The following is a 27,712-nucleotide window of genomic DNA, read 5'->3' on the forward strand; positions in this document are numbered from 1 at the left end:
TGGGTATAGGTTGCTCCTCTGGTCGAGGAAGAACCAGAGGGCTTTGAGGCCATCCTGGTGGGGGATGGAGGTGTAGAGTGACTGGACATCCATGGTGAAGATGAGGGGGTGAAAATACCCTTACTGGGAAAAATACTGATTATTTGAAACTTACAGCAGTGCATAATTATGTCAAGAAATTATTTTCATATAATTTTCCAGCACTATTCATTCCAGAGTGTTTCTGGACTATCTGCTTTTGAATGACAAACAGAGGCCATGGTCTCCGAGGAGTCCAATGGTACTTGAATGGTCTCCCATGGCTACTGAAGGACCTCGAAAGTCAGCTATGGGAACTGATCTGCTGGCACCGGGCGCAGGGGGCAAATTCGATCTGCAAGGAAGTCCTGATGAGGTCAAGATCGCCCGCCTCACCGTCACATTTTCGGGGGGACTTCCGGGGGAATTTCAAGAGAACTCTCATTATTTTGTCTGGATTAAAGGAGGTGGCGGACCATCAGATGTTGTAAAATCGGTAGAAGACCTGCATTTACTGTCGCCATTACATCATGAAACTTAAAACCTTTCATCCATTGAATTGTGTCATAGAGTGATACAGTGTGGAAACAGGCCCGTCGGCCCTACTTGCCCACTATGTCCCAGCTGCACTTGTCCCTCCTGCCAGCATTTGGTCCATATCCCTCAAAACCTGTCCTATCCATGTACCAGTCTAACAGTTTCTTAAATGTTGGGCTAGTCCCAGCCTCAACGACCTCCTCTGGCAGCTTGTTCCATACACCCACCACCCTTTGTGTAAAAAAGTGAACCCTCAGATTCCTATTAAATCTTTTCCCCTTCACATTATAATTATGTCCTCTGGTCGTCCATTCATGGGCAAGAGCAGGTTATACGTAGGTGATAACTACAGGTGATTTTAAGCACCTCAAAAAGATCACCCCTCCTGGAATACCCAGCCTGCTCAACCTCTCCCTATAGCTCACACCCTCTTGCACTGGTAGCGTCCTTGTAAATCTTCTCTGTACCCTTTCCAACTTGACATCTTTCCTATAACACAGTGCCCAGAACTGAACACAATAATCTAAATACCGCCTGACCAACGTCTTATACAACTGCGACATGACCTCCCAACTTCAATAATCTGACTGATGTGCCAAACGCCGTTTTGACCACCTTATGTACCTGCAAGGAAGGTGTCCTTACATTCGTCTCTGCTGTGAAGGGAAAATCTACATTCTTTACTCTTTTCGGCTATTCTGATGAAGAGTAAATAACAGCATCCTTTAGAAGTGGCTGGAAAGGGAGACTTCCATTCAAATGTATTTCCCCCACAGCCAATAGAGGTAATTCAAACTTCTCTAAGGAGGATAGTACAACAATCTACCATAGCTACCGAAATGTCAGGAGAAATAGGTGAGTACATGTGCAAGCACACACGCATCCACACAATGAACAACAGATCTACATCAGCTAGCATGTCAGCTTTTACAATAATGTGTGCATGAACCAAGCTTAGCTTTAAAACGGAGAGAGCTTTGCATATTTGGGATTACCTGTAAACTAAGTTCTGCCAACGTAACACCAACAGAAATAGGGCTCGAGGCATCTGTAATCTGAAAAATTAAGAACACACCAAAATCAACAACTTTCCCTTTCCCAATAAATGATTGGGCATTCAAGTAATAATGTAACAGATTACAAACCTAAAATTTGTATTTTCAATGTTTGAACGACAAACTAGTAAAATTCCAAAAGATAAACTTCCAAGCAAATATACATGTCTACTTACAGCATCTTCATATCTTATATGAATGCTCGTTATTTTGATTTGCAGGTTTTTAATAATCTGTGTTGCAAGTTTTTCTCCAAAGGTATCTTTTTTCTCTTCCTTTTCTTTGCCTTAGAAATAAATAAATAAAAATAAAGACACTTTTATTCAGAAATTCTACTTTGAGTCTCAGAATTTTTGAGTAAATTATTCAGGTGATGGGGAGATCCTGAGACATTGCTTTAGATATTCACATTTTGTATATCAGGTAGCTGTCAAATCAGTGTGTTTGGCACTGTCACATCCCCATGTTGTGGGCAGAAATGGCACCTGTTTTACCAACTCAAATTCTAATGCATATGCCTGAAGTGCACCAACTCGCACCCCTCCCCAAAAAATGCGGGCGAATGGTGTGAGGGAAAGGAACATTGCAGATCTTGCACCTTATGTGCTTTGAGCACTGCGCAATACCCACCTCCAATGCAGAATGGAGCTGCTGCATTCTTCCATGACCAATGGACCAGGCACCTCAGCCAAGCAATTTTACTATACAGCCACTTAACCAACCCTGTTATACTCCTGCTATCATTCATCATTAGAAACAGGACCTGATAATAAAATTTGTTAAAATGTCTTAACTTTTATTATTGATTAAACTTAGTTTTAACTAAACCGTGTCTCTTTTTCATGGTTCTATGTTTGAGCCCACATCACCTTGAAAAGTGATGTAATTCGGCAGCAGATTCTTCAGTATTTTGATGTACCAATATAACATCAAAAACACTATCCAAATACCACATAATACTTCTGAAACGAAACACTTGCTATTACTAACATAAATAATGGAGAAGTCCATTGTATCTTTCAATCGTATTGAACTGGCTTTAATTGATCCTTAATTCACCTCAAACCTTTAGAATAAATTCAGTGCAAGGAACTCTCCTCACGATTATTGGCAAACTTGTCCGTTCTTTTAAAGAGATGAACAATGCATAAATAAATGTAGGGCACGTAAAGCTAATTCCAAAGACCTGCTGGTTAATTGGCTTCTGTAAATTGTCCCTAGTGTGTCCATAGAAAACAGGTGATCAGGTCGGCGCAGACTTGGTTGGCCGAAGCTTAATATCGTATGCTACTTACTAAATAGAAATGAATATCATATTAAATTGAATTCACTTGAGAGTAGATCATCTTAATCAACTCAAAGCAGGTTAAAACTCTTTTTTTTGGTTTATTCGGGTCCTATTATTCAAGGTAATATTGCAATGGATATTCATTATTCAGGCCCAAAAGGCTTATTGCTGTCTGCAGTTTTCTATTACAGCAGCAGAAATTGCCCATTGCTCAAAACACTAATTGCTAATTAGGTTAGGTGTCTGAGCAGTACACTGAGTACAGTACACTGAGCAGTACACTGTGCTTATCATCCTGACATCAAGAGAAACAATACTGATGATGATATCCTAAGAGGATGACCCGCTTGTTCCAAAAACTGATAAATGCGAATCATTGAGTCCACAGTAACCTTATCCAGATTGTGGTCGGACACACATTGACTTTGTTGAGACAGGTTATCCACTTGGCCTTAGCAATGTAGCACACGTAAATGAAGTCAACTAGTAGAAAAAGCAGTATAAATGTTTGATGACAGTGAGGGAAGGGCAGCACTTACAGAGAAAAGATGCAGAATCCACTCCTCAGTCAGTGTGTTCTTGTTCACCTACTAGATTTTACTACAATTTTCTAATATTGTAAGCATTGTACTTGTGTTTTGGAAATCCTTCGTAAAATATAACCTCTGTAGAAATGACTCTTGAGAATTAAATGTCCTTCATTGTTTAAATAAAACTCTTTAAACTGCTTCGTAAGTCAGAAATATCTCCTCCTTTGTGGGAGAGGGGGACCCACTGCTCAAAATAGTGATAATTGACAGCTAAACCCATTCAGAAAAGGAACTAAATAGAAATAAATTAATCTTTGAAAAATTGGTTGTTACAGCATAATCTCGCCAGAGTGAGGGAATTTACAAAGATAAGGCTTAAAGTTTAGTTTAGTTTAGAGATAAAGCGTGGAAACGCTTGTTCTATCCTACACCCCAGGGATTATTTGCAGAAGCCAATTAACCTACAAACCCGCACGTCTTTGAAATGTGGGAGGAAACCAGAGCTCCCATAGATAAACCAACCATAGGGAGAACGTGCAAACTCCATACAGACAGCACCCACAGTCATGATCTCTGGCATTGTAAGGCAGCAACTGTACCACTGCGCCACCCTGTCACTGATGACTTGACTTAAGCTTTGGACTCTAGAAGGGAAACACTCAATATCGTCACATTAGGTCCAGCAATCATGGCCCAAAATCAACAATCCTTTCACAGGAAAGCATTTGAAAGATTAAACACACAAAATTAAAACGGAAGGTGTAATGGGCAGCAAAGTGGCGCAGTAGGGCTGCTGACATCCTGAAATGAGATCCTGGCATGTGGAAATTGCAATCATGACTTGGTGAACTAGATGCCAATCCAACAGATTTCTCAGTTGTCAGCCAGCAATTGAAATTACTGTAGAAAGTGACAATTTAGCAATGGGGATAAATAAGTTTGACAATAATAAGTTCAATACTATGTGTCTCCTCTCTCCTTCCCTTCTGCAATCCAAGAAAATGTCTGCAACAGAGACTGATCACATCTTCAACATGGTTACACTTTGACAAAGAAATCTCTGGAGTAAGGTATGTCACTCTCTCCATTTCAATCACCAATCACTGAATTGTCCCTAAAATATCCACTGAAGTCATATTAGTCCCGACTTCAAGTGTGTCCTGGTTCACCCAAGGTTTCACAATTCTACTTCATTCACCCCATCTCTTCTCCAATAATTAGTCATTATCCAGTTCCCTTCTCTATTTCAAAAAAAATGTATTGTACTCATAAAACAACAAATATTTTTTCCGCCAGTTCTTCATTTAGTTCATTGACTCATTTAGTCCATGACTACTCACAGAGTAACCCATTCAATCCAACTCCCCACTTATATCCCTGTAACCTATTCCCTCACACATACCCATTAACTCCCCCCAACTCCCCAGGTCTCCGACCATCCACTGTACAGTAGATTAATTTTGTGGCCAAATAACCTATTAAGCAGGTTTGGGAAGCGGAAGGAAACTAGAGGAAACCATTGCGATCAGAATAGAATAAGCAAATTACACATAAAGGCCAGAATGGAACGCAGGTTGTCGGAGCTCGAAGTAGCAGCGCTACTTGCCGAGCCACTGACAACACTTGCCGTGCTACCATTCTCTTACAAAAAAAAGCAAACTACATTATATTTACTACACCTACCAAATATTACATAAATGACAGCACACCAGCAATTTCCACTAAGAGCTAAATACAGCAAGCAGGATATTTAAGGAGCAACATTAAAATTCTCACATACCTTTGGAACGTCCTTTTGCTGATTTCTTAAAATACTTTTTGGACTTTTTATGTTTGCGTCCTTTTTAATGCAAGCAAGCAAAATGTATAGGAAAGAGGAGTAGAGATGTTAGTAAGAGCAGTGACCTGACCGTAGACACAGGAGTGTTAGATAATACACGCAAGCAAAATGTGATGTATTGAGAAAAGGCAAAAAAGTGCCAAAGAACACCCATTGAAACCCCATTCAATCACGGGGAGAACATACAAACTCCATACAGACAGCAAACGTAGTCAAGATCGAACCTGGGCCTCTGGCGCTGTATGGCAGCAACTCTACCGCTGTGCCACTATGCTGTCAGTTGATACGACAATTGCTTTACCTAAGACCACAAGAAACTACAGTGACAAACCATCAGGCAAACCAGCCTCCAAACCCCCCAATCCCTAACGACACTTCACACTGCCAAGAGAAAGCAGCCAACTTAATCAAGGACTGATCACACCTCTATCTCCTCCCACACTCCCTCTTCTCCCCTGTCCCATCATACAGAAAATACAGACTCTTGTTATCAACCTCGTGAACGAACCTATCATTTGCTGAGGATGCATTAGCAATCCCCCATTCTAGCTCATTGCAGCCCTTCCACTTTATATCTTCACTTTCTCTGTATCTGTAACACTGTATTTTGCATTGTTTCATTCATCATTTTGCACTATTAATTGTACTTGTGGTTTAAATGTACCCGTGTCTGGTATGATTTGCCTGGGTAGTACAAAAATAATTGAATACCAATAGAAGCTCGAAAACAAAGTACAGGTGCACAACCTTTTATCCAAAGATCCAAATAACGAAAAGCTCCGAATAGCGGACATTTTTTCAGTCCTTGAAGAAAGGTCCTTGAAAACGTTCACCGAGGGCGGCCCGCAGAGGTGACAGCGGAACCTCCGGTCGGTCCTCGAAGAAAGGGGAACTAAATCCCCATTCATAAAAGAGAAGGTGAGGTTATATTGCGCGGGAGGGTTAATAATTGACAATATGCTGCTACCTGCTCGCTGAGTTAAAAAAGTTCCCACGGTAGACTGACGATACACAGTGTATCGTGAGTCTTGCGTGGGAACTTTTTAACTCAGCAGGCAGGCAGCAGCAGATTGTCGCTCCCTTCAGTTTCACCCCACCTACACCCCTCTGCTTCCCGGCCATGTGTGTGACCCCTTCCCTCCCCTCTCCAGCTCCCCGCTCATTGCACCGGCGCGGGGGCTTTGCACTGTCTTCACGTCGGCGATGCTAGCAGGTCAGTGCCAGTCACCGGAGACGTCAGGACCAACGGGACACCGACCCCCAGGCCCACTGCAAGCACGGAGATCCCAGAGACCCACAGCCAGCAGCAGCCCAGCCCCGCTCCAACTACAGAGGAACCTGGGTTGCGGATGACGGGGCGCAGCTCGGGGCGTCGTAGGGGCCCATCAGGGAGCGGGTTCCTGTTGGTCCTGACGTCTCCGGCCACCTGCCATCCTCCGGGAACTGTACCGCCCTTGCAGGAGAGTGGGGTTGTTTGCAGTTGCAGAGGGAGGGGGCAAGGGCGGTACAGTTCCCAGTCTCAGCTCCAGTCCAGGGGGGGTGGTCGGAGACGTCAGGACCAACGGGACACCGACCCCCCAGGCCCACTGCAAGCACGGAGATCCCAGAGACCCACAGCCAGCAGCAACTCCAGCCCAGCCCCGCTCCAACTCCAGAGGAACATGTAGGGGCAGAAGCTGATGGTGTGTAAGGTACGTCTTGCTCTTGGGGTGGCGCAGCTCGGGCTGTGGGCGAACTGCCACTTGTCGCCGTAGCGGCCCATCGGGGAGCGGATTCCTCTGGCGTTGGATGGGGAGGGGGGTATTGTGCTGTTTGATCGCCCCTTGCTATCCCAGGGACAGGGAGACACAGTGGCTTTTTAGACTGGTGGGCAATCACTTCCAAAGTTCTGCCCACACAGTCAGTACACCTCTCCTACACTGCATTTCATACAAACATTTATTCTGCAAGAAAAAACTACATTGAAGACTCAAACTCGCGACCGAGTAACTGCCAGGATCGAGGCGCAAACTCGCGACCTAGCTCGGGGGTTCAAGAATCCCCGAGCTAGGCCGCCTAAGGGCATGTAGCCCCGCTAGGGTGACACGGGTGCGAGAGGTGATTCAATGCTGCGGGCACATTTACAAATTCAGGAATTCATTCAACACACTGCATTTCATACAGACATTTATTCTGCAAGAAAAAACGACATTGAAGACTCAAACTCGCGACCGAGTAACTGCCGGGATCAAGGCGCAAACTCGCGACCTTGCGGATATGAGCCGAGCACTCTACCACTGAGCCAGCCATTAAAATCTACGCTAAAAATTTCCATTCCGAAGGCCGACAAATTCTGAATTACGAAAAGTGTCTGGTCCCAAGGCTTTCGGATTAAAGGTTGTGCACCTGTATTGGAGGAAACGAGCATTGAGTGTAAATGCATTTTATTAGGAGAGTGGAAGGTAGAGTTGCACAAAACCAAGTGGCAATGAAAGCTAAAGTAGTTATTTAGGAACCTTAATACCTGCAGTTTGTCATACTTGGTTTGTCATAAAATATTAAATTAGAACTCAACCCATTTTCCACAACATTCAACAATATTGGTCAAACATTTACAGCAGTTTAATTTCAAGTTTATTACTAAATTTTCAGGAAATACATGACAATTATGAAGATCAGAGTACAAATGATTAATAATGTCTCCACACTTGTCAGCTTGGGCCACTCGCCTACTGCTTATAACAAGTTGCCATTATCTACTCGACCACACGTAGCCACAGCACTTCCCTTCAACTGAAAGTTAATCTAGTAAACCCTAATCTAAATAAAAACTAAGATTAGTTCACTGACATCTATAATGCCCACAACTGCTTAGTTCAAGTACCACCTTAGCCCTGAAATGTCTTTTATTAGGCCACCAGGGTTTCTCTTCTTTCCATGTTGTTTCATAAATCGTCCGAGACTGCAAGTAAACCACTCATCAGAATCTATCTAAACTTAGAGAGGACAGTGTAGAATGTTGAATGAAAATATACAAATATGTTTGCAGATGACACTAAAGGTGGTGGTATTGTAGATAGCGAAGATAGTTATCAACAATTACTACAGGATCTTGATCTGTTGTACAAGTGGCTGAGGAATGGTTCATGGAGTTTAATGCAGATAAGTGCGAGGTACTGCATATTTGGAAGCCTAACCTGGGCATGGGAGACTTTGTCAAATCTACATGTAGACAAAATCCATGTGGGCAATATCCACCGCCCACCCCTCATCGATCACCTTTGTCACCTCCTCAAAAACTTTATCAAGTTAGTAAGGCACAACCTGTCTTGTTAGTGCAATGTGTACAAGACCATGCTGACTGTCCATAATTCAAATCCATTCTCTTCCAAATGGGGTTTAAATCCTATTCTGAAGAATCATCTCCAATAGTTCCCGACCATTGACTGGCTCAGCGGCCTACAATTCCCTGCATTCTCTGTACTTCCCCTCCTAAATAAAGGAACAACATAGCTGCTCCAGGACCTTACCTGTGGCTAGAGGCGACAAAAAGATCTTCTGTCTGCCATGTCCACGTCCTATGCAAAGCATTTCGCTTGGGTAGCTTAAATATTGCTTAATCTCACATCAGGTAGCCCCGGCATTCCCTCTCTCTCTATCCCTTCCCCACCCAAGGTAAACCAGCTTCTCATTTTCACCCTACAAACAACTTACAATGTCCTGTTTCCTTTATCATCATTACTTTTTTTGCCTATCTTTCATTCATTGTTCTTTATCTCTCCACCGTCTATATCTCTTGTTTCACTTATCCCTAACCAGTCTGAAGAAGGGTCTTGACCAGAAACATCACCCATTCCTTCTCTCCAGAGATGCTACTCCAGCTTATACTTGTTTAATACCTCACCTACGCCCCTAAACTCCAACACAAATCCTGCCCTTTATCCTGAGCGGATCTACCTTTTCCCCAGTTACCCTCTTGTATAAAAAGCACTGGTATATTCTTTAATCCAACTCATCAAAGCCATTGCGTGGCCCCCTTTTGGCCCTTCTAATCACCTGCTTGAGATCGTTTTGCTTTTCTTTATGTTCTTCAAATATAAATTCTTCAAATAATCTGATTGTAATCTTTTAAATACTGCATATGCTTCCTTTTTCTTTTAGACTAAGCATGTACTTCCTTATTCTTTTTGACTTATGTTAATGTTAATCACCTTGGGCAGCAAAGCACCTCAGTTTGAAGTATTCAGTGGGCTAACACATAATACATTTTGGGACTTCTATCATCCTTCACATGAAGCAGTGTATGCAAACGTCTCTCCTGCAGGGCTGGGTCTGATTTTAAATGTTATTTCCTTTAGTATCTACTTTGGCATTAGTTTTTTTCCAACCATCTTCTTCCAAGATATTAAAAAAACTTGAATTAAGATTGTCTATTAATAACCAGTATTCCACTCTTCAGACATCCAGTCCATGCTATCTTTCCTCCATGGAATCCGAGTGACACAGCAAATCCTACATCTTCTGCAGGAAGAATCCCACAGTTGGCTAATCAGTGTTTTATACAATTACCGAAATTAGCTTCTTTTTTAAATTAGGAATTAACCCTCAAAGGCTTCTCTTGACAAAAAAGTTAATAATAGAGCAAAGTTTTTGAATATTTGTTGATTATGCACTTGAAGAAAAGAGCACACGGACTTGCAAATATGTATCCTTTTTTCTTGTTAGAACAAAGTAATGCACTGAAACACCTACCAGGTTTGGTATCCTTACAAACGTAGTTTTCCAGGGGAAACAAGAACTCTCCAGAAGCCGCACCTTCATCCAGGATGCAGCGATAACAATAAACAATAGGGAGACAGTATTTACAGTTGAGCACAATGTGAAGACATATTAACCAGATTTTCAAGTTTCGATAGTCAACATCGTTACACTTTGAAGCAGCATGCAGCTTCAATATTTAAAAACAACATTTTCAGGAGATAAATCTTCCAGTGGTCTTGCTGCAAACTGTCTTACAAACCAAAGATTGAATTGGTTTCTTGCTGATACCTCTATTTGACCTGTGAAGGGTTATATAGTTAGATCAGGGATGGACCAACTTTGTTGATTCAGCACCGATGGCCAGGCAATCTGGATCACAGTCAGGACCACTGGTGACCATGACCTCGAACCAGTTGTAAGCAAAAGGGGGGCCAAGGAGAAACGGAAGAACATAATGGTGACACTGTGCAAGAGTAACATCTTGACAAGCCAGTGTACCTCCTCTATCAGAAACAGTTCATGATAATTAAGAACAAAGGAAATGTGAAAAAAAGTTTGTTTTCTATTACTTACAGTTTTAAATTCCCTTTCTAAATAAAAAAAATGGTTAATAAATCATCTTGAAGTTAAGGTATTATATTAATCGTGCAAAGGGTAGCAATTCGGTATTATTCGATGACATTTCATGCTGCCATTAACCCCACCAAAATAACAAACCAAGAAGGGGCTTCTCTTCATCTTAGAACCATCTGCAAATCAATAACTGCTTTAAAATAAAGAGCAGGATTCATTCAAAGATCAAAAATTAGCCTAACCTATGAATACTTTATACTTCTGAATTCAAATTAATTGCACCCTTGGACAATTTGATTTGATGTTTACAGTGCCTCTGAGTTTACGGAGTAGCCTCTGAGCACTGGCACTGTGTCTTCTTGCATTTTAAATAATTCTTTCATCATGTTTTTGGAATGCTAAGATTTTTTTTAGATACCGTAGCTCCAATTATTTAGATTTTGCTCAATAACAGTGCCGCAGGGATCTGGTCGGAGAATCCCAAAATGCTGGATTTGTTCGGAAATGCAGAAGTTGTGAACATAGTGTTTCCATTCTTTACTGACCAAGAGTTAATTCTTATCGAGGTGAACGGTCTTGCAGCAGAAGATGGAAACTGCAATGATGAGTTGGCTTGTTTATGGGTCAATGAGAAGGGACATCTCCTGCCATCAAGCCTCCTTGTTTTAGGGAATAAAGCATCAGGAGCTTTTGACTCCAAAGCTTCTAATAGAATTATCACGGGAGACATTGCAAAAAGGCGTGAAATATGGAATGTAAGCATTTTTACATTAAAAGAGTAATTCATGATCACAGCAATATCCTTGCCAAACATTCAACTTGTTATGTAGAAGGTCAGATCTATTTTATAATTTTGCAGTTATTACTGATTGTACAATATCACAGGTTTTTTGACTCATGTGATCAGTGTCAAGTGCCCACTCTCTCTTGAATGTTAATTCCCTCTGGTCCAGATGAGCAGGAGAGGAGGGTGAAAAGACACTGATGGCAGAAGGAATGGGAAGTGTGTGGAGAGGTAGCGCAGGCAGTCCCGGGTCAGGTCTCAGCAGGTTGGGAAAAAATGGACGTTGGGTGGAGTGCAGGTTTTGGGAAGTTCACCTGCCATGCCAGCAGTTGATGGAACTCTCTCCAAGTGATGTTTCAGGATTGTGGTTTTCACCCAAGCGATTGTGACAGAGACTGAACCAGCAACCACACCTCCAGGATATCCGTTCTACAGATGCAGGTCAGGCAGCATCACCGAATGACATAAATAGGCACATCTGATGAAAGGTTTTGACCCGAAAAGTCGCCAATTCCTTCTCTCCGTAGATGTTGCCTCACCAGCTGAGTTTCTCCAGCATTTTGTGTCTACCTTCGATTTACCACATCTGCAGTACAACCAGAAACAATGCCTGTACATGTCCTCTGAGATGATGTCTGACCCACCGAGTTACTCCAGCACTTTATGACCATTTTGTAAACTAGATTCTGCAGATCCCTTTGTCTCCGTCAGTATTACATGCCGCCCTACTCATTCCCTGACCGTCACGTGGTGGCTGGTGACCAGGGAAGAACAGTACAGCTGGTTCTCAACTGAGACTGCGAGAAATATGGTGCAAAATGGTTTTTAAAAGTACAAACAGTTAATGTGATTTCTCTCCTGTGTGAAACATAGAAAATAGGTGCAGGAGGAGGGCATTCGGCCCTTCGAGAAAATAGAGCAAATTTGAGACATTAATAAAAATCAATACTCCTTCCTCGATTTTATCTTTTATTTTGCAATTCAGCCACAATTTGTAACCCCCATGATTTCTCAATTCAAGTAGGCCCTTAATGATGCATGTTTCTTGGCGAGCAGATATTAAATACATTCTCACAGGAACAATGACTCCTCCATTCACAATCTTAACATCTAACTAGGTCAAATGAAAGTGTGGAAAAAGCACTGCTCAAACCTATCCTCCAATTCAATGCACTGTTTGGTACACAGGGCTCATCTCAATTCCCTTGGTTACAACATGGTGATTTATTTTCCTAATTACTGACATACAGTCTGAAAACACTGACTTGTCATGATTAGTTGGTTTTGAATTGCACGCTTAATAGAAGACAAAAGATGGACACAAAATGCTGCAGTAATTCAGCAGTTCAGGTAGCATCTCTGCAGAAAAGGAATAGGAGTTGTTTTGGGTCGAGACCCTTCTCCAGGTATGCTGCCTGACCCTCTGGGTTACTCCAGCATTTTATGTCTATATTTGGTGTGAACCAGTATCTGCAGTTTCTTCCTACACATGATTCGATTTCATCTCCTGCTGTTCTATCTGTCTGAATTAAAATCCAGAAGCTATAATAGAAGGGTCAAAATTACATTCATGTATGGAAAGAAAAATAGAAAAAACTGGAACATTTTGCCAAACACACCTTTTCGTGCTGCTTTTTCCAAGGCTTCTTCAATTCGCTGAAGCTCTTTCTGTTTATTTTCCTGCAATTGTTTTTCTTCCTTTTCTGCATCATATTGGATACCTTGAAGAACAAAAACAGAATGAGATTTCCAAGCATATGTTTCCTTCATCTTAATGGGAAAAAAAGTAAAATTCAGTTACACAAAGTGCTGGAGTAACTCAGCGGGTCAGGCAGCATCTCTGGAGGACATGGATCGGCGATATTTCTGGTCAGAATCCTACTTCAGACTGCAGTCAGATGAAGGGTCTCTATCCCAAATGTCATCTATCCATGTCCTCCAGAGATCCTGTCTAACTCTGAGTTACTTCAGTACTGTTTTTTTGTGTGTAAATCAGTATCTGCAGTTCCTTGTGTCTCCAAGCCAAGTAATGTAAATACTAGTCTGAAATGGGGTCCCAACTCAAAATGTCACATATCCATCTGAACTAGAGATGCTAGACACAGTGCTGGAGTCAATCAGATGGTTATTCAGGTAAAAAGGATGGGAGATGTTTCCCTGGTAGGGGAGGGTCCCTTCTTCAGACTCCCAGAGATACAGAGTTGCAGAGGGGTGGGAGATTGCAACCTTCACGTGGTCCGCCCTGTTTCGACTAATGCAATCAACCCGGTGTGCACAATCAAATAAGATCAAATAGAACAAGTTGTCCGATAACTTTAGGCTGTGCACGCCATACGCAAGAAGAAGAAAAGCTGCTGACTGATCCACAGAGTTACTTCAGCACTTTGTGTCTTGTGTTTTTTCACAGGTACAGTTACTATTTGCCAAATTCATAAGCCCTAACCCCACTCTGTACCAGTAAAAACACAAAATGCTGGAACTTCTCTGGTCTGGCAATGTGTGGAGTGAGTGGGGAAGGGAGCATAAGAGCAAAGATGGTGGGGAAGATGGGGCATGTGCTCAAGGTGGAAAGAGTGTGAGAATTGGCAGTAAACAATCCGCCCACTCAACATACAAGTAATAATTTCTCAAACAAAATGGGAAGGGAAAAAATTGGCACATTAAGTTTCACATACAAGTCTCGCATTGATGTAGGCTACATAACTGGTGTATTAACTCAAATTACTGGTTCAGTAAAAATGGAAAATCTGACTATGGGTCTCCCTGCCATCGGCCACAAGGAAAGTTATTCTCCACAACCAATGTTTCCCAGAGACTGAAGAACCTTTCCCCAATCACTGTAAATGAAACTCGAAAGAAAAAAAACGCAGATGCTGAAAATCTAAAATAAATCAAAATGATAGAAACATTCGGCAGGTTGTAATAAAATGTATCAAACCCAAAACATTAATGGCCCTTCAGCCCACATCTGTGCCAAACATAATGGCAACTGCCTGCACATGATCCCTACGCATCCATTCCCAACGTATCCATGTGCCTCTAAAAGCTTCTGAAACACCACTATCATAATTAGTTTAGTTTAGAGATGGAAACAGACCCTTCAGTCCACAGTCCATGCTGACCTGTCCACACCAGTTCTATTTTATCCCACATTCTCATCCACTCCCTGCACACTAGGGGCAATTTACAGAAGCCAATTAACTTATAAACCCTCACATATTTTAGATGTAGGAGGAAACCGATCCTGCTTGAGGAAACCCATAGAGAACGTGCAAACTCCACACAGGTAGCATATGAGAATAGGATCAAACCCGGGTCTCTGACGCTGTGCAGCAACGGTTCTACCAGCTGCACCCTGTGCCGCCCTTATTAACCCCGCTATCAGTGTGGATTCCATCTATCCAGAAGCACAGTCAATATGATCTTCAATGTGTGACAACACCAACACAAATTGCTGAGAAATATCCCACCCATTCAACCTCACCAAATGCTTTGACTCCATCGACACCTCCACCCACAGTTTGAATGCTGTATATTACATAACCATTAACAGCATTTCAACTCTATAAATAAAAGAACATTCAACGTTACTTACTTCCCTCTGGAACAGCCAGAAGGTGCAAACCATCCAACGTGGCCACCACAGCCTCACTGTACAGATTCTTCCATGGAATCTTCAAAGTAAGCTTGTCTGTAAGTGAAAAGAACAATAGTTACTCAGAGAGAGAAACAAAACTACACAAACAAAACAGTTGGCCTAGTCATTTACTAATTAAGGTTTCAAGTAATTATGGTAATCGTGCAATTAAAAGTAAGTACAAGTTCATCATAATTTTAGGTTTTCTCTCAAACACATTCCTGTACACATCCTGCACAATAAACAGCATGTGTACAAAGGGGCTGCAGATGCTGGTGCTGGAGTAACTCAGCGGGTTCAGGCAGCATCTCTGGAGGAAAAGGATGGATGATGTTTCAGGACAGAAGATTACATAGAAACATAGAAATTAGGTGCAGGAGTAGGCCATTCGGCCTTCGAGCCTGCACCGCCATTCAATATGATCATGGCTGATCATCCAACACAGTATCCCGTACCTGCCTTCTCTCCATACCCCCTGATCCCCTTAGCCACAAGGGCCACATCTAACTCCCTCTTAAATATAGCCAATGAAGTGGCCTCAACTACCCTCTGTGGCAGAGAGTTCCAGAGATTCACCACTCTCTGCGTGAAAAAAAAGTTCTTCTCATCTCGGTTTTAAAGGATTTCCCCTTTATCCTTAAGCTGTGACCCCTTGTCCTGGACTTCCCTAACATCGGGAACAATCTTCCTGCATCTAGCCTGTCCAACCCCTTAAGAATTTTGTAAGTTTCTATAAGATCCCCTCTCAATCTTCTAAATTCTAGAGAGTATAAACCAAGTCTATCCAGTCTTTCTTCATAAGACAGTCCTGACATCCCAGGAATCAGTCTGGTGAACCGTCTCTGCACTCCCTCTATGGCAATAATGTCCTTCCTCAGATTTGGAGACCAAAACTGTACGCAATACTCCAGGTGTGGTCTCACCAAGACCCTGTACAACTGCAGTAGAACCTCTCTGCTCCTATACTCAAATCCTTTTGCAATGAAAGCTAACATACCATTCGCTTTCTTTACTGCCTGCTGCACCTGCATGCCTACCTTCAATGACTGGTGTACCATGACACCCAGGTCTCGCTGCATCCCCCCTTTCCCAATCGGCCACCATTTAGATAATAGTCTGCTTTCCTGTTTTTGCCACCAAAATGGATAACCTCACATTTATCCACATTATACTGCATCTGCCAAACATTTGCCCACTCACCCAGCCTATCCAAGTCACCCTGCAGTCTCCTAGCATCCTCCTCACAGCTAACACTGCCCCCCAGCTTAGTGTCATCCGCAAACTTGGAGATATTGCCTTCAATTCCCTCATCCAGATCATTAATATATATTGTAAATAGCTGGGGTCCCAGTACTGAGCCTTGGGGTACCCCACTAGTCACTGCCTGCCATTGTGAAAAGGACCCGTTTACTCCTACTCTTTGCTTCCTGTTTGCCAGCCAGTTCTCTATCCACATCAATACTGAACCCCCAATGCCTTGTGCTTTAAGTTTGTATACTAATTTTTTATGTGGGACCTTGTCGAAAGCCTTCTGGAAGTCCAGATACACCACATCCACTGGTTCTCCCCTATCCACGCTACTAGTTACATCCTCGAAAAATTTCTATAAGATTCGTCAGACATGATTTACCTTTCGTAAATCCATGCTGACTTTGTCCAATGATTTCACCACTTTCCAAATGTGCTGCTATCCCATCTTTAATAACTGACTCTAGCAGTTTCCCCACTACCGATGTTAGACTAACTGGTCTGTAATTCCCCATTTTCTCTCTCCCTCCCTTCTTAAAAAGTGGGGTTACGTTTGCTACCCGCCAATCTTCAGGAACTACTCCAGAATCTAAAGAGTTTTGAAAGATTATTACTAATGCATCCACTATTTCTGGAGCTACTTCCTTAAGTACTCTGGGATGCAGCCTATCTGGCCCTGGGGATTTATCGGCCTTTAATCCATTCAATTTACCCAACACCACTTCCCGGCTAACCTGGATTTCACTCAATTCCTCCAACTCCTTTGACCCGCGGTCCCCTGCTATTTCCGGCAAATTATTTATGTCTTCCTTAGTGAAGACGGAACCAAAGTAGTTATTCAATTGGTCCGCCATATCCTTGTTCCCCATGATCAACTCCCCTGTTTCTGACTGCAAGGGACCTACATTTGTTTTAACTAATCTCTTTCTTTTCACATATCTATAAAAACTTTTGCAGTCAGTTTTTATGTTCCCTGCCAGTTTTCTTTCATAATCTATTTTTCCTTTCCTAATTAAGCCCTTTGTCCTCCTCTGCTGGTCTTTGAATTTCTCCCAGTCCTCCGGTATGCTGCTTTTTCTGGCTAATTTGTACGCATCATCCTTCGCTTTGATACTATCCCTGATTTCCCTTGTTATCCATGGATGTACTACCTTCCCTGATTTATTCTTTTGCCAAACTGGGATGAACAATTTTTGTAGTTCATCCATGCAGTCTTTAAATGTCTTCCATTGCATATCCACCGTCAACCCTTTTAGAATTAATTGCCAGTCAATCTTGGCCAATTCACATCTCATACCCTCAAAGTTACCTTGCTTTAAGTTCTGAACCATTGTTTCTGAATTAACAATGTCACTCTCCATCCTAATGAAGAACTCAACCATATATTATGGTCACTCTTGCCCAAGGGGGCACGTACAACAAGATTGCTAACTAACCCTTCCTCATTACTCAATACCCAGTCTAAAATAGCCTGCTCTCTCGTTGGTTCCTCTACATGTTGATTTAGATGACTATCCCGCATACATTCCAAGAAATCCTCTTCCTCAGCACCCCTGCCAATTTGATTCACCCAATCTATATGTAGATTGAAGTCACCCATTATAACCGTTTTGCCTTTGTCGCACGCATTTCTAATTTCCTGTTTGATACCATCTCCAACTTCACTACTACTGTTAGGTGGCCTGTACACAACACCCACCAGCGTTTTCTGCCCCTTAGTGTTTTGCAGCTCTACCCATACCGATTCCACATCCTCCAAACTAATGTCCTTCCTTTCCATTGCATTAATCCCCTCTCTAATCAGTAACGCTACCCCACCTCCTTTTCCTTTCTGTCTATCCCTCCTGAATATTGAATATCCCTGGATGTTCAGCTCCCAGCCTTGGTCACCCTGGAGCCATGTCTCCGTGATCCCAACTATATCATAGTCATTAATAGCTATCTGCACATTCAACTCATCCACCTTATTACGAATGCTCCTTGCATTGAGACACAAAGCCTTCAGGCTTGTTTTTACAACACTCTTACCCCTTACACAATTATGTTGAAAAGTGGCCCTTTTTGATTTTTGCCCTGGTTTTGTCTGCCTGCCACTTTTACTTTTCACCTTGCTACCTATTTCTTCTACCCTCATTTTACACCCTTCGGTCTCTACGCTCACACATTTAAGAAACCCTTTCCCTTTAACTCCATCCTCCACTGTCCCATTCAACACCCCACCCCCCTTATTCAGTTTATCAACCAAATGTGGATAAATGGGAGATTATTCACTTTGGTGGCAAGAACGGATAGGCAGATTATTATCTGAATGTTAGAAAAAGGTTAGGAAAAGGGTAAGTACCACGAGACCTGAGTGTCCTTGTACATCGGTCACTGAAAATAAACATGCAGGTACAGCAGGCAGTGAAGAAAGCTGATGGCAAGTTGGCCTTAATAACAAGAGGAGTTGAGTATAAAAACAAGGAGGTTCTTCTGCAGACCCCTGGTGAGACCACTCCTGGAATATTGTGTGTATTTTGGTCTCCTAATTTGAGGAAGGACATTGAGGGAGTGCTGCGTAGGTTCAGCAAGTTAATTCCGGGGATGGCGGGAATGACATATGAAGAAAGAATGGAGGTACACAAAATTGCTGGAGAAACTCAGCGGGTGCAGCAGCATCTATGGAGCGAAGGAAATAGGCGATGTTTTGGGCCGAAACCCTTCTTCAGACTGATGGGGGGTGGGGGGGGAGAAGGAAGGAAAAGGGGAGGAGGAGGAGCCCGAGGGCGGGCGGATGGGAGGGTGGGAGGAGACAGCTAGAGGGTTAAGGAAGGGGCGGAGACAGCAAGGGCTAGCAAAATTGGGAGAATTCAATGTTAATGCCATCCGGACGCAAGGTCCCCAGGCGGAATATGAGGTGCTGTTCCTCCAATTTCCGCTGTTGCTCGCTCTGGCAATGGAGGAGACCCAGGACAGAGAGGTCGGATTGGGAATGGGAGGGGGAGTTGAAGTGCTGAGCCACCCAACAATATAACCTCCCAGAACAGCCTACCATGCAGAACCTTATCAAATGACTTGCTGAAGTATATGCACGTCTACAGACAACCTTTGCAGTTATCTCCCCATAAAACTCAATCAGATTCATGAGACAACCTCCCACGTACAAAGCCGTGCTAACTCTCCCTAATCAGCCCCTGTCTATCCAAATGCGCATATATCTTATCCCTCAGAAAACTCACCAGTAACTTGCCTACCACAGATGTTAGGCTTATTGGTCTCTAGTTCCCAGGCTTTTCCTCCAAAAATAGAGGCTCAACATTAGCCACCCTCCAGTCTTCTGATTCTCTACCTTCCCACAGTGTCTTCAGATATATCGGATCCAGCCTGGGAGATTTATCCACCTTCACCTTTGCACATCCCCAATCCTGGACTTTCCATTTGTCCACCCGACCATGGGTGAACAGGGGATAGGTCTGGACTTTGCTGCCTTTCCTCACAGTGGGAACCATTATGGGGGAATGTTTTTATGTTTATTGTTAAATTCTTTAATGTTGTGCCTTATTTTTATTGGTGTGCTGCAAATGGCAAGTCGAATTTCACTACACCAATAAATGTCCTTTGTATCCTTGTATCCTTTGAAATAACTTAAAATATAGGTTCAAATCAGTGAAGCTGATCACTGCTAGCCGAGTTGTGACGTCATCAGTTGAAGCTGGTCTATTTAAATACAAAGTCTTTTGACCTTTTTAAAGTTTAAAATTTAATCAGTAATAAGTCGAGAAATAAAGCATAAAATGTTCAGTGAAGGTGATCACTGCCAGCCGCGCCATTGTGACGTCATCAGTTGAAGCTGGTCGTTTAAATTCAAAGTCTTTTGACCTTTTTAAAGTTTAATCAATGTCGAGAAATAAAGCATGAAATAAAGCATAAAATGTTCAGTGAAGGTGGTCTCTGCCTAGAGGGGAAAAATGTCAATCAGAATATGTAAAAATGTAGTCTTTACCACATAGTGTTTTTGCGAAGATGTAAAGACAACCACATATACACACACATACACAAGATCAGACTTTTAATAAGTATATGATATGATAATGATACCAGGCAAGTGGGTCATTTCAAGCAGGCAGCAACATGAATGAATAGAAGCAAGGAATTGCAGACGCAGGTTTACACAAAAGGACACAAAGTGCTGGAGTAACTCAGTAGGTCAGGCACCATCTCTGGTGCACATGGATAAGTGATGTTACGGGTGGAGACCCTTCTTCAGGCTGTTTACAGGGTGAGGGAGAGGGGGGATGGAAACTGGAAGACTTTCTTCCAACTTTCTTCCCCCCCCCCCCCCCCCAATACAATCAGTCTGAAGAAGGGTCCTGACCTATCCATGTCTTTGTCTCTTTCAAGATGAACTAATTAAGTTCAAGGAATTGTTTCTATGCTGTACAACTCCAGTAGCACTGATTAAGAGAGAGTGACAATGTAATATTTTCATTTTTTTTTATCAATGTGCGTAATGTAATTATTAATCCTCCCATCATATTTACTATACAACATAGCAGGAAACCAAACCATTATCAATGGTAAAGTAGCATCAATGTGAATTTGAACAAGATGCAAATGTAATCATCGTTATCCAGGAGGTGGAATTTTAGAATTTCAAGCATTGATTGAGTTCACAATGGCAGTGATTCTGCACATTTGTCAGAAAAGCTAAAACTATTCCACCTTGCTTCATACTCTTTAAAAAAGTTCAACTATTTATCAAATGGAGATGTTGGGTTCAATGGGCAAATCGAAGAGAGAACTCTGAAACAGGCAGGGTATGAAGAGGGAAGAGCACTTTCCCTTGAGGGAATGAAGAGGGAAAGTGCCTTCCCCGGGCACTTTCCCTTGCAACCGCAAGAGATGTTACACCTTTCCCTTTTGGTAGTTACACTTTTGGTAGTTATGATTCTTAAGATATGGTACCAAGTTCGAACACCAGTAGTACAGCTGTAATACATGTTATACATGGGCATCGACCAAAAACATATCTGGAACAGCCACATTGTTATAGTGGCTACAAGAGCAGGTTACAGGCTAACATTTCACGATGAGCAACTTGTTTCCTAAACCCAAAGCCTTTCCACCATCTACTAAACACAAGTCTGGAGCACAACAACTTCCATAGAATATGTACTATCTACAAAATGTACTACAGTTAAGGGCCTGTCCCACAAACACACGACTGCATGCGACAAGCGCGACCAAACTGGAAGGGGGGGCCGCGCGGTCGAGTGATCCCCGTACAGGGCCGGTCCCACCAGCATGCGACTTTATGCGGCGAGCGCGACCAAACTGGAAGCGGGTCGCGCCGAGGTCGAGTGAGTGATGTGAAGTTGGAGCGAAGTCCGCAGGAGGTTCGCGCGTGACGTACGGCGTCAAGATGCTGCATATGCCCATCGAGGCGGTGTGTACAGCCTTAATACGGCTGCGGGCCAGCAGGCTGGTGCCGCGCGGAATTTTTGAACACTGTCAGTTTTCCGGAGCCCCGCGCAATGAGCCCCCAGCTCTGCACAACTCCATACGGCTCTGCCGATCGAAGTGGGACCGGCCCCGCGAGGCCGTACGGCTCAAGCGACCACGTTAGATCGCGCTTGCCACATGCAGTCGCATGCTCGTGGGACAGGCCCTTTGAGTAAACAACTAAGTGCTAGAGTAACTCAGCAGGTCAGGCAGCATCTATGGAGGGATTGGACAGGCGACATACTACCTTACCCGCTAAGTTACTCCAGCACTTTATGTTTCAGAGCGTGAAGGAAGAGTCCCAACCCGAAATGTCATCTGTCCATCCCCTTCACAGATGCTACCTGACCCGTTAAGTTCTAGCACTTTGTGTTATAAAGGGCAGAAAATGAATGGAAATACAACCACGTAGATTTCCCAAATTGCATGCTGATTTGATATGGAAATTTATCACTGATTATTTGCTGGGTCTAAATCCACCCCCACCTCTCACCGCCCAATAGCCAGCGGGAAATTTAGGAACATATATGTAGAAGGATTACTGAAAGATGACAGCAACAGGTTTGTCTTAGTGGGTGGTTTTAACTTTCCCAATATGACTGGCTTTGCTCAGTGCAAAAAGCATAGATGGGCTAAAATTTGAGAGGTGCATCCAAGAGGGTTTCTTGAAACAGTATGTGGTAGTCTAATGCTAGAAGGGAACATTCTGGACCTTTGTCTTTGGAAAGGAGCCTGGCCAGGTGACCAGTGTTTCCGTGGAAGGGCATTTTAGAAATAGTGATCACAACTCCATAGTTTGAAGAAGGGTCTCGACTCGAAACGTCACCTATTCCTTTTCTCCAGAGATGCTACCCGACCCACTGTTACTCCAGCTTTTTGTGTCTATCTTTGGTTTAAAGAAAATTCCAAAGATTGATTTTCCTATATTAAAAACAAAACGATAGCCAGGGAGAAGGTAGAACTGATCAAGGTTAGAGGGAATTTGTGCATCCGGGGATGTACGTGAGGTACTGAACAAATACATTGCATCTGTTTTCATTCTATCATGGCTGATCTATCTTTCCCTCTCAACCCTATTCTTGTGCTTTCTCCCTGTAACCTTTGACACCCTTATCAATCAAGAACTTACTATCAATCTCCGCATTAAAAATCCTCAATAAGTTGTGGTCGAAGGACAATATTCAGGCTGGAGGTCTGTGACCGGTGGAGTTCTGCTGGGATCTGCGCTGGGACCACTGCTATTTGTGATATATATAAATAACTTAAACGTAAGACGTAGTTAGTTTGCAGCGACAGCCAGATTGCTGGGGTCGCAGACTTTGAGGAAGGCAGGATATAGATCAGCAGCAGAAACGGGCAGAGAATCAGCAGATGGAGTTTAATCCAAGGCCGTGTGAGGTGTTGCACTTTGGGACGTCAAATGTAAGGGGAAGATATACAATTAATGGCATGACCCTGGACAGCATTGATGCACAGAGGGATCTTGGGGTCCAAGTCCATAACTCCTTGAAAGTGGCAACATGAGTGGATAGAGTGGTATAGGCGGCATATCATATACTAGCTTTCATAGGTGAGGGCATTGAATATAAGAGTCAGGAAGTCATGATGCAGCTTTATTGGACTTTGGTTAGGCAGCATTTAGAGTAATTGATTTATGCAATTCTGGTCGCCCCATTACAGATGGAATGTGGAAGCTTTCGAAAGGGTGCAGAGTAGATTTACCAGAATAATGCCTGGATAAGGGAGTAGAATAGAATAGAATAGTATAGAATGCATTTATTGTCATTCAAACCTAGGTTTGAACGAAATATAATTTCTACAGTTTTTTACATTACAAAACAATCCAAGACCCACACTTAACACAGTTTACATAAACATCCATCACAGTGAGTCTCCAACATCTCCTCACTGTGATGGAAGGCAAAGTCTTTATCTCTTCCCTTTGTTCCTTCTCCCGTGGTCCAGCAGTCCAACTGCAGTGTCGAGGCGAACTGGGGCTCCGATGTTAAAGCCCCCGGCGGGCGATGGTAACTCCTGAGGCCGTTTAAGCCACGCCGGGTGATATTAGGCCCCGGCTCCATGTCCTTAAACCCGCGATTCCAGCTGGAGAAGTCGCCGTTGCGGAGCTCGGAAAAGCGGTCTCCCACCAGGGACTTGGAGCTCCCGATGTTCCCGTCCACCGGGTCTGCGGCCGGTGCCTCCGAACTCCAAAGTCGGGTCGCAGCCGCACGCCACCACAGCTCTTCCCGCTCCGAAGTTGGCCAACTCCGCGATGTCAGTTCCGCAGGCTCTGCAACTGGAGCCCCCAGGTTAGTCCCGGCCGGGGGTCGCCGCCGGCTCCACGATGTTAGGCCCAACGACATCCGAGACCCGACAGGGAATAGTCGGGTCCCCACACAGGGAAGAGATTTAAACGGTTTCCCCCACAGCCCCACCACCACCCCCCACATATACACAGTTTAAAAAAAAAATTAAAAACTAACTCAAGACATACATTTAATAAAAATAAAAAAAGACAGACGACTGATAAATATATACAATTCCTGAACCATTCAAACAAACAAAATTCATCCGACATTTTCGGAGACTATACAAATTTTTCCAGTACAATTTTTTACATTTGTCAAATTTCACCAAACAGTCCCCCACCCGTGCCACTCTGTGGCCCCTGTCTAAGTAATAAATATATACAATGTTTACACAGTGCGAAAATTCCATCTGACATTTTCTTTTCCACAAAAAATGTCCCCCACCCGTGCCACTCATGTGGCCCATGGCGTGGGATACCTTCCCTTAATTTAATTTGAGGGGCGTCTCCACCATACCGTGCCCCCTGTGTCCAGCAGCGGAAGGAACGATATCCGCCTGAACAGCTGAATGCATTTGATGATGCAGAAATTGTAGATTGGGGAGCTGATCAAATCTGGTTCACTGTTGCCGTTGATCCAGGGAAGCGGAAAGTACTCCATTATCACATTGTCAAGTTTACAAGGGAATGAAGATTTGAAGACTGGGAAAATAAACTTTGTAACTACAAAATATTTTCCTGCACTTATTTAGTGCCTGCTGTAAAACTGGTGAAATAGAGTGAAAGAGGAACAACAGAATACATACACACTGGTTAAGAGTCTCCGTATAATTTAATGACTAAGGCTAGATGATATCATAGTCATGTGGGTGTTGCATGTTGCATGAAAATACTGGATACAAAACAAACTGCCTCAAGGGTGAAGATCAGAATAGGAACAAGGAACAAGCCCTTCAGCCCACAATGTTTGTGTTGACCACGCCAATCTAACAAATCCCATTTGTCTACACATGGTCCATATCCCTCCATTCCCTGCCTGTTCCTGTGTTTCTCTAAACGCCTCTTAAACATTACTTTCAAACATACTTGCACCACTTCCCCAGACATTACACGCCAGTCATCTACCACTCTGAGCAACAACAAAAAATGCCATGTAAATCTCCTTTAAACTATCCCTCTTATGTCTATTTACAATCTAGGTCAAAGACTGGCTATCGATCAGGTCTCCCCTCAGCCTCCAATGCGGCACGGTGTCGCAACAGCAGCGTTGCTGCCTTACAGCGAATGCAGCGCCTGAGACCTGGGTTCAATCCCGACTACGGGTGCTGTCTGTACAGAGTTTGTACGTTCTCCCCATGACCTGCGTGGGTTTTCCCCGAGATCTTTCATGTGGTCATCTAAGTACTTAAATATGGTGAGTTTCTGTCTTCACCACCCCGTGGCCACCACATTCCAAATTTCACCCACTGTGTGAGTGAAAACATCCTTTCACAAGTATAGATCCACCTCTGATTTTGGAATTCCAACAATGGATGAAACTTTAATCTGCCTCCTTTAATCCGGACAAAATCACAAGAGCACACTTGAAATCTCCCCGGAAGTCCCCCTGAAAATGCGGTGCCTGGGCCAGGTAAGGCGGCTAATCTCGACCTCATCGGACTTCCGCAGCCGATCAGCAGGTCGAACTTTGCCCCCGCGTCTGGAGTTCTGAAACTCCCGCCCGACTGGAGCCGGCAGAACCGTTCTCATAGCCGACTTGCGAAGCTGACTTTGCAGGCCTTGGCAGCCTAGGCGGACCATTCTGGTACCGTTGGCCTCCTGTCAGAGACTGTGACCTCTGTTGGTCCAGCAAAACAGATAATCCAGAAACGGATAATCTAGAACCAAGGATGCCAGAAAATCGGTGGTGGAGCAGTAGCATTACAATCTCGTACCCCTTATATTAAACCGCTCCATCTGATTATGAGCACTCTCATATGGGGAAAAACTTCTCAACATCTACCTATCCATGCCCCTCAATTTACTGTCCTATCCCATCTTATATTTGTCCTTTACTGACATAAAAGCTTAACTAGAGGTGCTTTCACAACATTTTCTATTTTCCTCCTTTCATTAAAGCTAAATGCAGAATTGCTAACTCCTCACCCCACTCACCCAATTTGTTGGACTTGCAAAACACTGTCCAAGAATTTTCTGAGTGCACTGTAAGAATTGTGCTTTCATGCTGACTACATTCCAGTTGGTTGTCAAGGTAACTGAAATGTCTCCTCATTGCTTCCCCAGCACTTTTAATACCATGACACCATCCAAGCTCATCACCAAACTCGCGGGACTTGGTGTCAGCACTCATCTCTGAAACTGGATCCTCAACTTCCTGACTGACCAACAAACTCCAATCAGTGAGGATAGGGGACAAACTATCCTCTACGATAATCCTCAACACTGGTGCTCCCTTCTTTACTCCTTGTACACCCACCACTGTGCAGCCATGTACAAATCTAATTTCAAATTTGCAGATGACACCACCATTGTGGGCCGGATATCAAATAATGATGAGACGGAGTACAGGAAGGAGATCGAGAACCTCGTGTCCTGGTGTCGAGACAACAACCTTTCTCTCAATGTCAGCAAGACAAAGGAGACTGTGATCGACTTCAGGAAGTGAAGTGGTTCTCATACCCCAATTTGCATTGACGGTGCCGAAGTGGAGATGGTTGAAAGCTTCAAGTTCCTAGGAGTCAATATCACCAACAACTTCTCCTGGACCACCCATATGGAAGCAACGACCAAGAAAGCACACCAACGCCTCGACTTCCTTAGAATGCTTCGGACGTTCAGCATATCCCCTACACCTCTCACCAACTTCTACAAATGCATCATAGAAAGCATTTTTTCGGGATGCATCACAGCTTGGTTTGGGAACAGCTCCATCCAAGACCGCAAGAAATTGTAGCGAATTGTGGACGCAGCCCAGACCATCACACAAACCAACCTCCTATTGACTCCATCTATACCTCACGCTGCCTTGGCAAGGTCAGCAGCATAATCAAGGACGAGTCGCACCCTGGCTGCTCCCTCTTCTCCCCTCTCCCTTCGGGCAAATGGTATAGAAGTGTGAAAACGCACACTTCCTGATTTAGGGACAGTTTCTTCCCAGCTGTTATCAGGCAACTGAATCATCCTACCACAACCAGAGAGCAGTGTTGAACTACTATCTACCCCTTTGGTGATCCTCGGAGTATCCTTGATCCAACTTTGCTGGCTTTACCTTCCACTAAATGTTATTCCCTTATCATGGATCTATACACTGTAAATGGCTTGATTGTAATCATGTATTGTCCATACATGTGACAATTACGTGACATGCTAAACTGAAACTGAAACTGTCAGAAATTTGCTGTTTCATTTGCATCCAGTAGTTACATGACTGTCAATCCATAGAATCTTAGTTGATCATCCTTCCACAACATCTCGTCACTGGTTATCTTTCTTAAACCAATATTGTGACCACACCCCATTGCCATACACCACCCTTTCCATCCTGCATTTAAATACTTAAATCAGGACGCTTAACCTGGGGATTTCTCTAGCATAGAAAGTAGTTGAAGCCAAAATATTAAATATTTTCAAAAGATATTAATATATACGTAGGTCTCGAGGAATTAAGGAACAT

The 27,712-nt window shown here is 43.3% G+C and overlaps 1 protein-coding gene across 3 annotated transcripts in view; it reads right to left on the reverse strand.

The window, feature by feature from the left end:
- Positions 1 to 27,712, reverse strand: part of vps13c (vacuolar protein sorting 13 homolog C) — a 296,935-nt gene that overhangs the window by 247,594 nt on the left and 21,629 nt on the right. For 2 of the 3 annotated variants that reach the window (XM_055662745.1, XM_055662747.1), the window contains exons 4-9: positions 14,961 to 15,056; positions 12,985 to 13,086; positions 10,000 to 10,062; positions 5,209 to 5,268; positions 1,787 to 1,896; positions 1,551 to 1,610 (exon numbers count right to left, since the gene is read on the reverse strand). In XM_055662745.1, the coding sequence (XP_055518720.1) occupies positions 1,551 to 1,610; positions 1,787 to 1,896; positions 5,209 to 5,268; positions 10,000 to 10,062; positions 12,985 to 13,086; positions 14,961 to 15,056 (491 nt within the window). The remainder of the gene's footprint in view (positions 1 to 1,550; positions 1,611 to 1,786; positions 1,897 to 5,208; positions 5,269 to 9,999; positions 10,063 to 12,984; positions 13,087 to 14,960; positions 15,057 to 27,712) is intronic. The other variant, XM_055662746.1, reaches the window with a different exon arrangement.

Source organism: Leucoraja erinacea, chromosome 36 (genome assembly GCF_028641065.1).
Source record: "Leucoraja erinacea ecotype New England chromosome 36, Leri_hhj_1, whole genome shotgun sequence".
Taxonomy (NCBI): Eukaryota; Metazoa; Chordata; class Chondrichthyes; order Rajiformes; family Rajidae; genus Leucoraja; species Leucoraja erinaceus.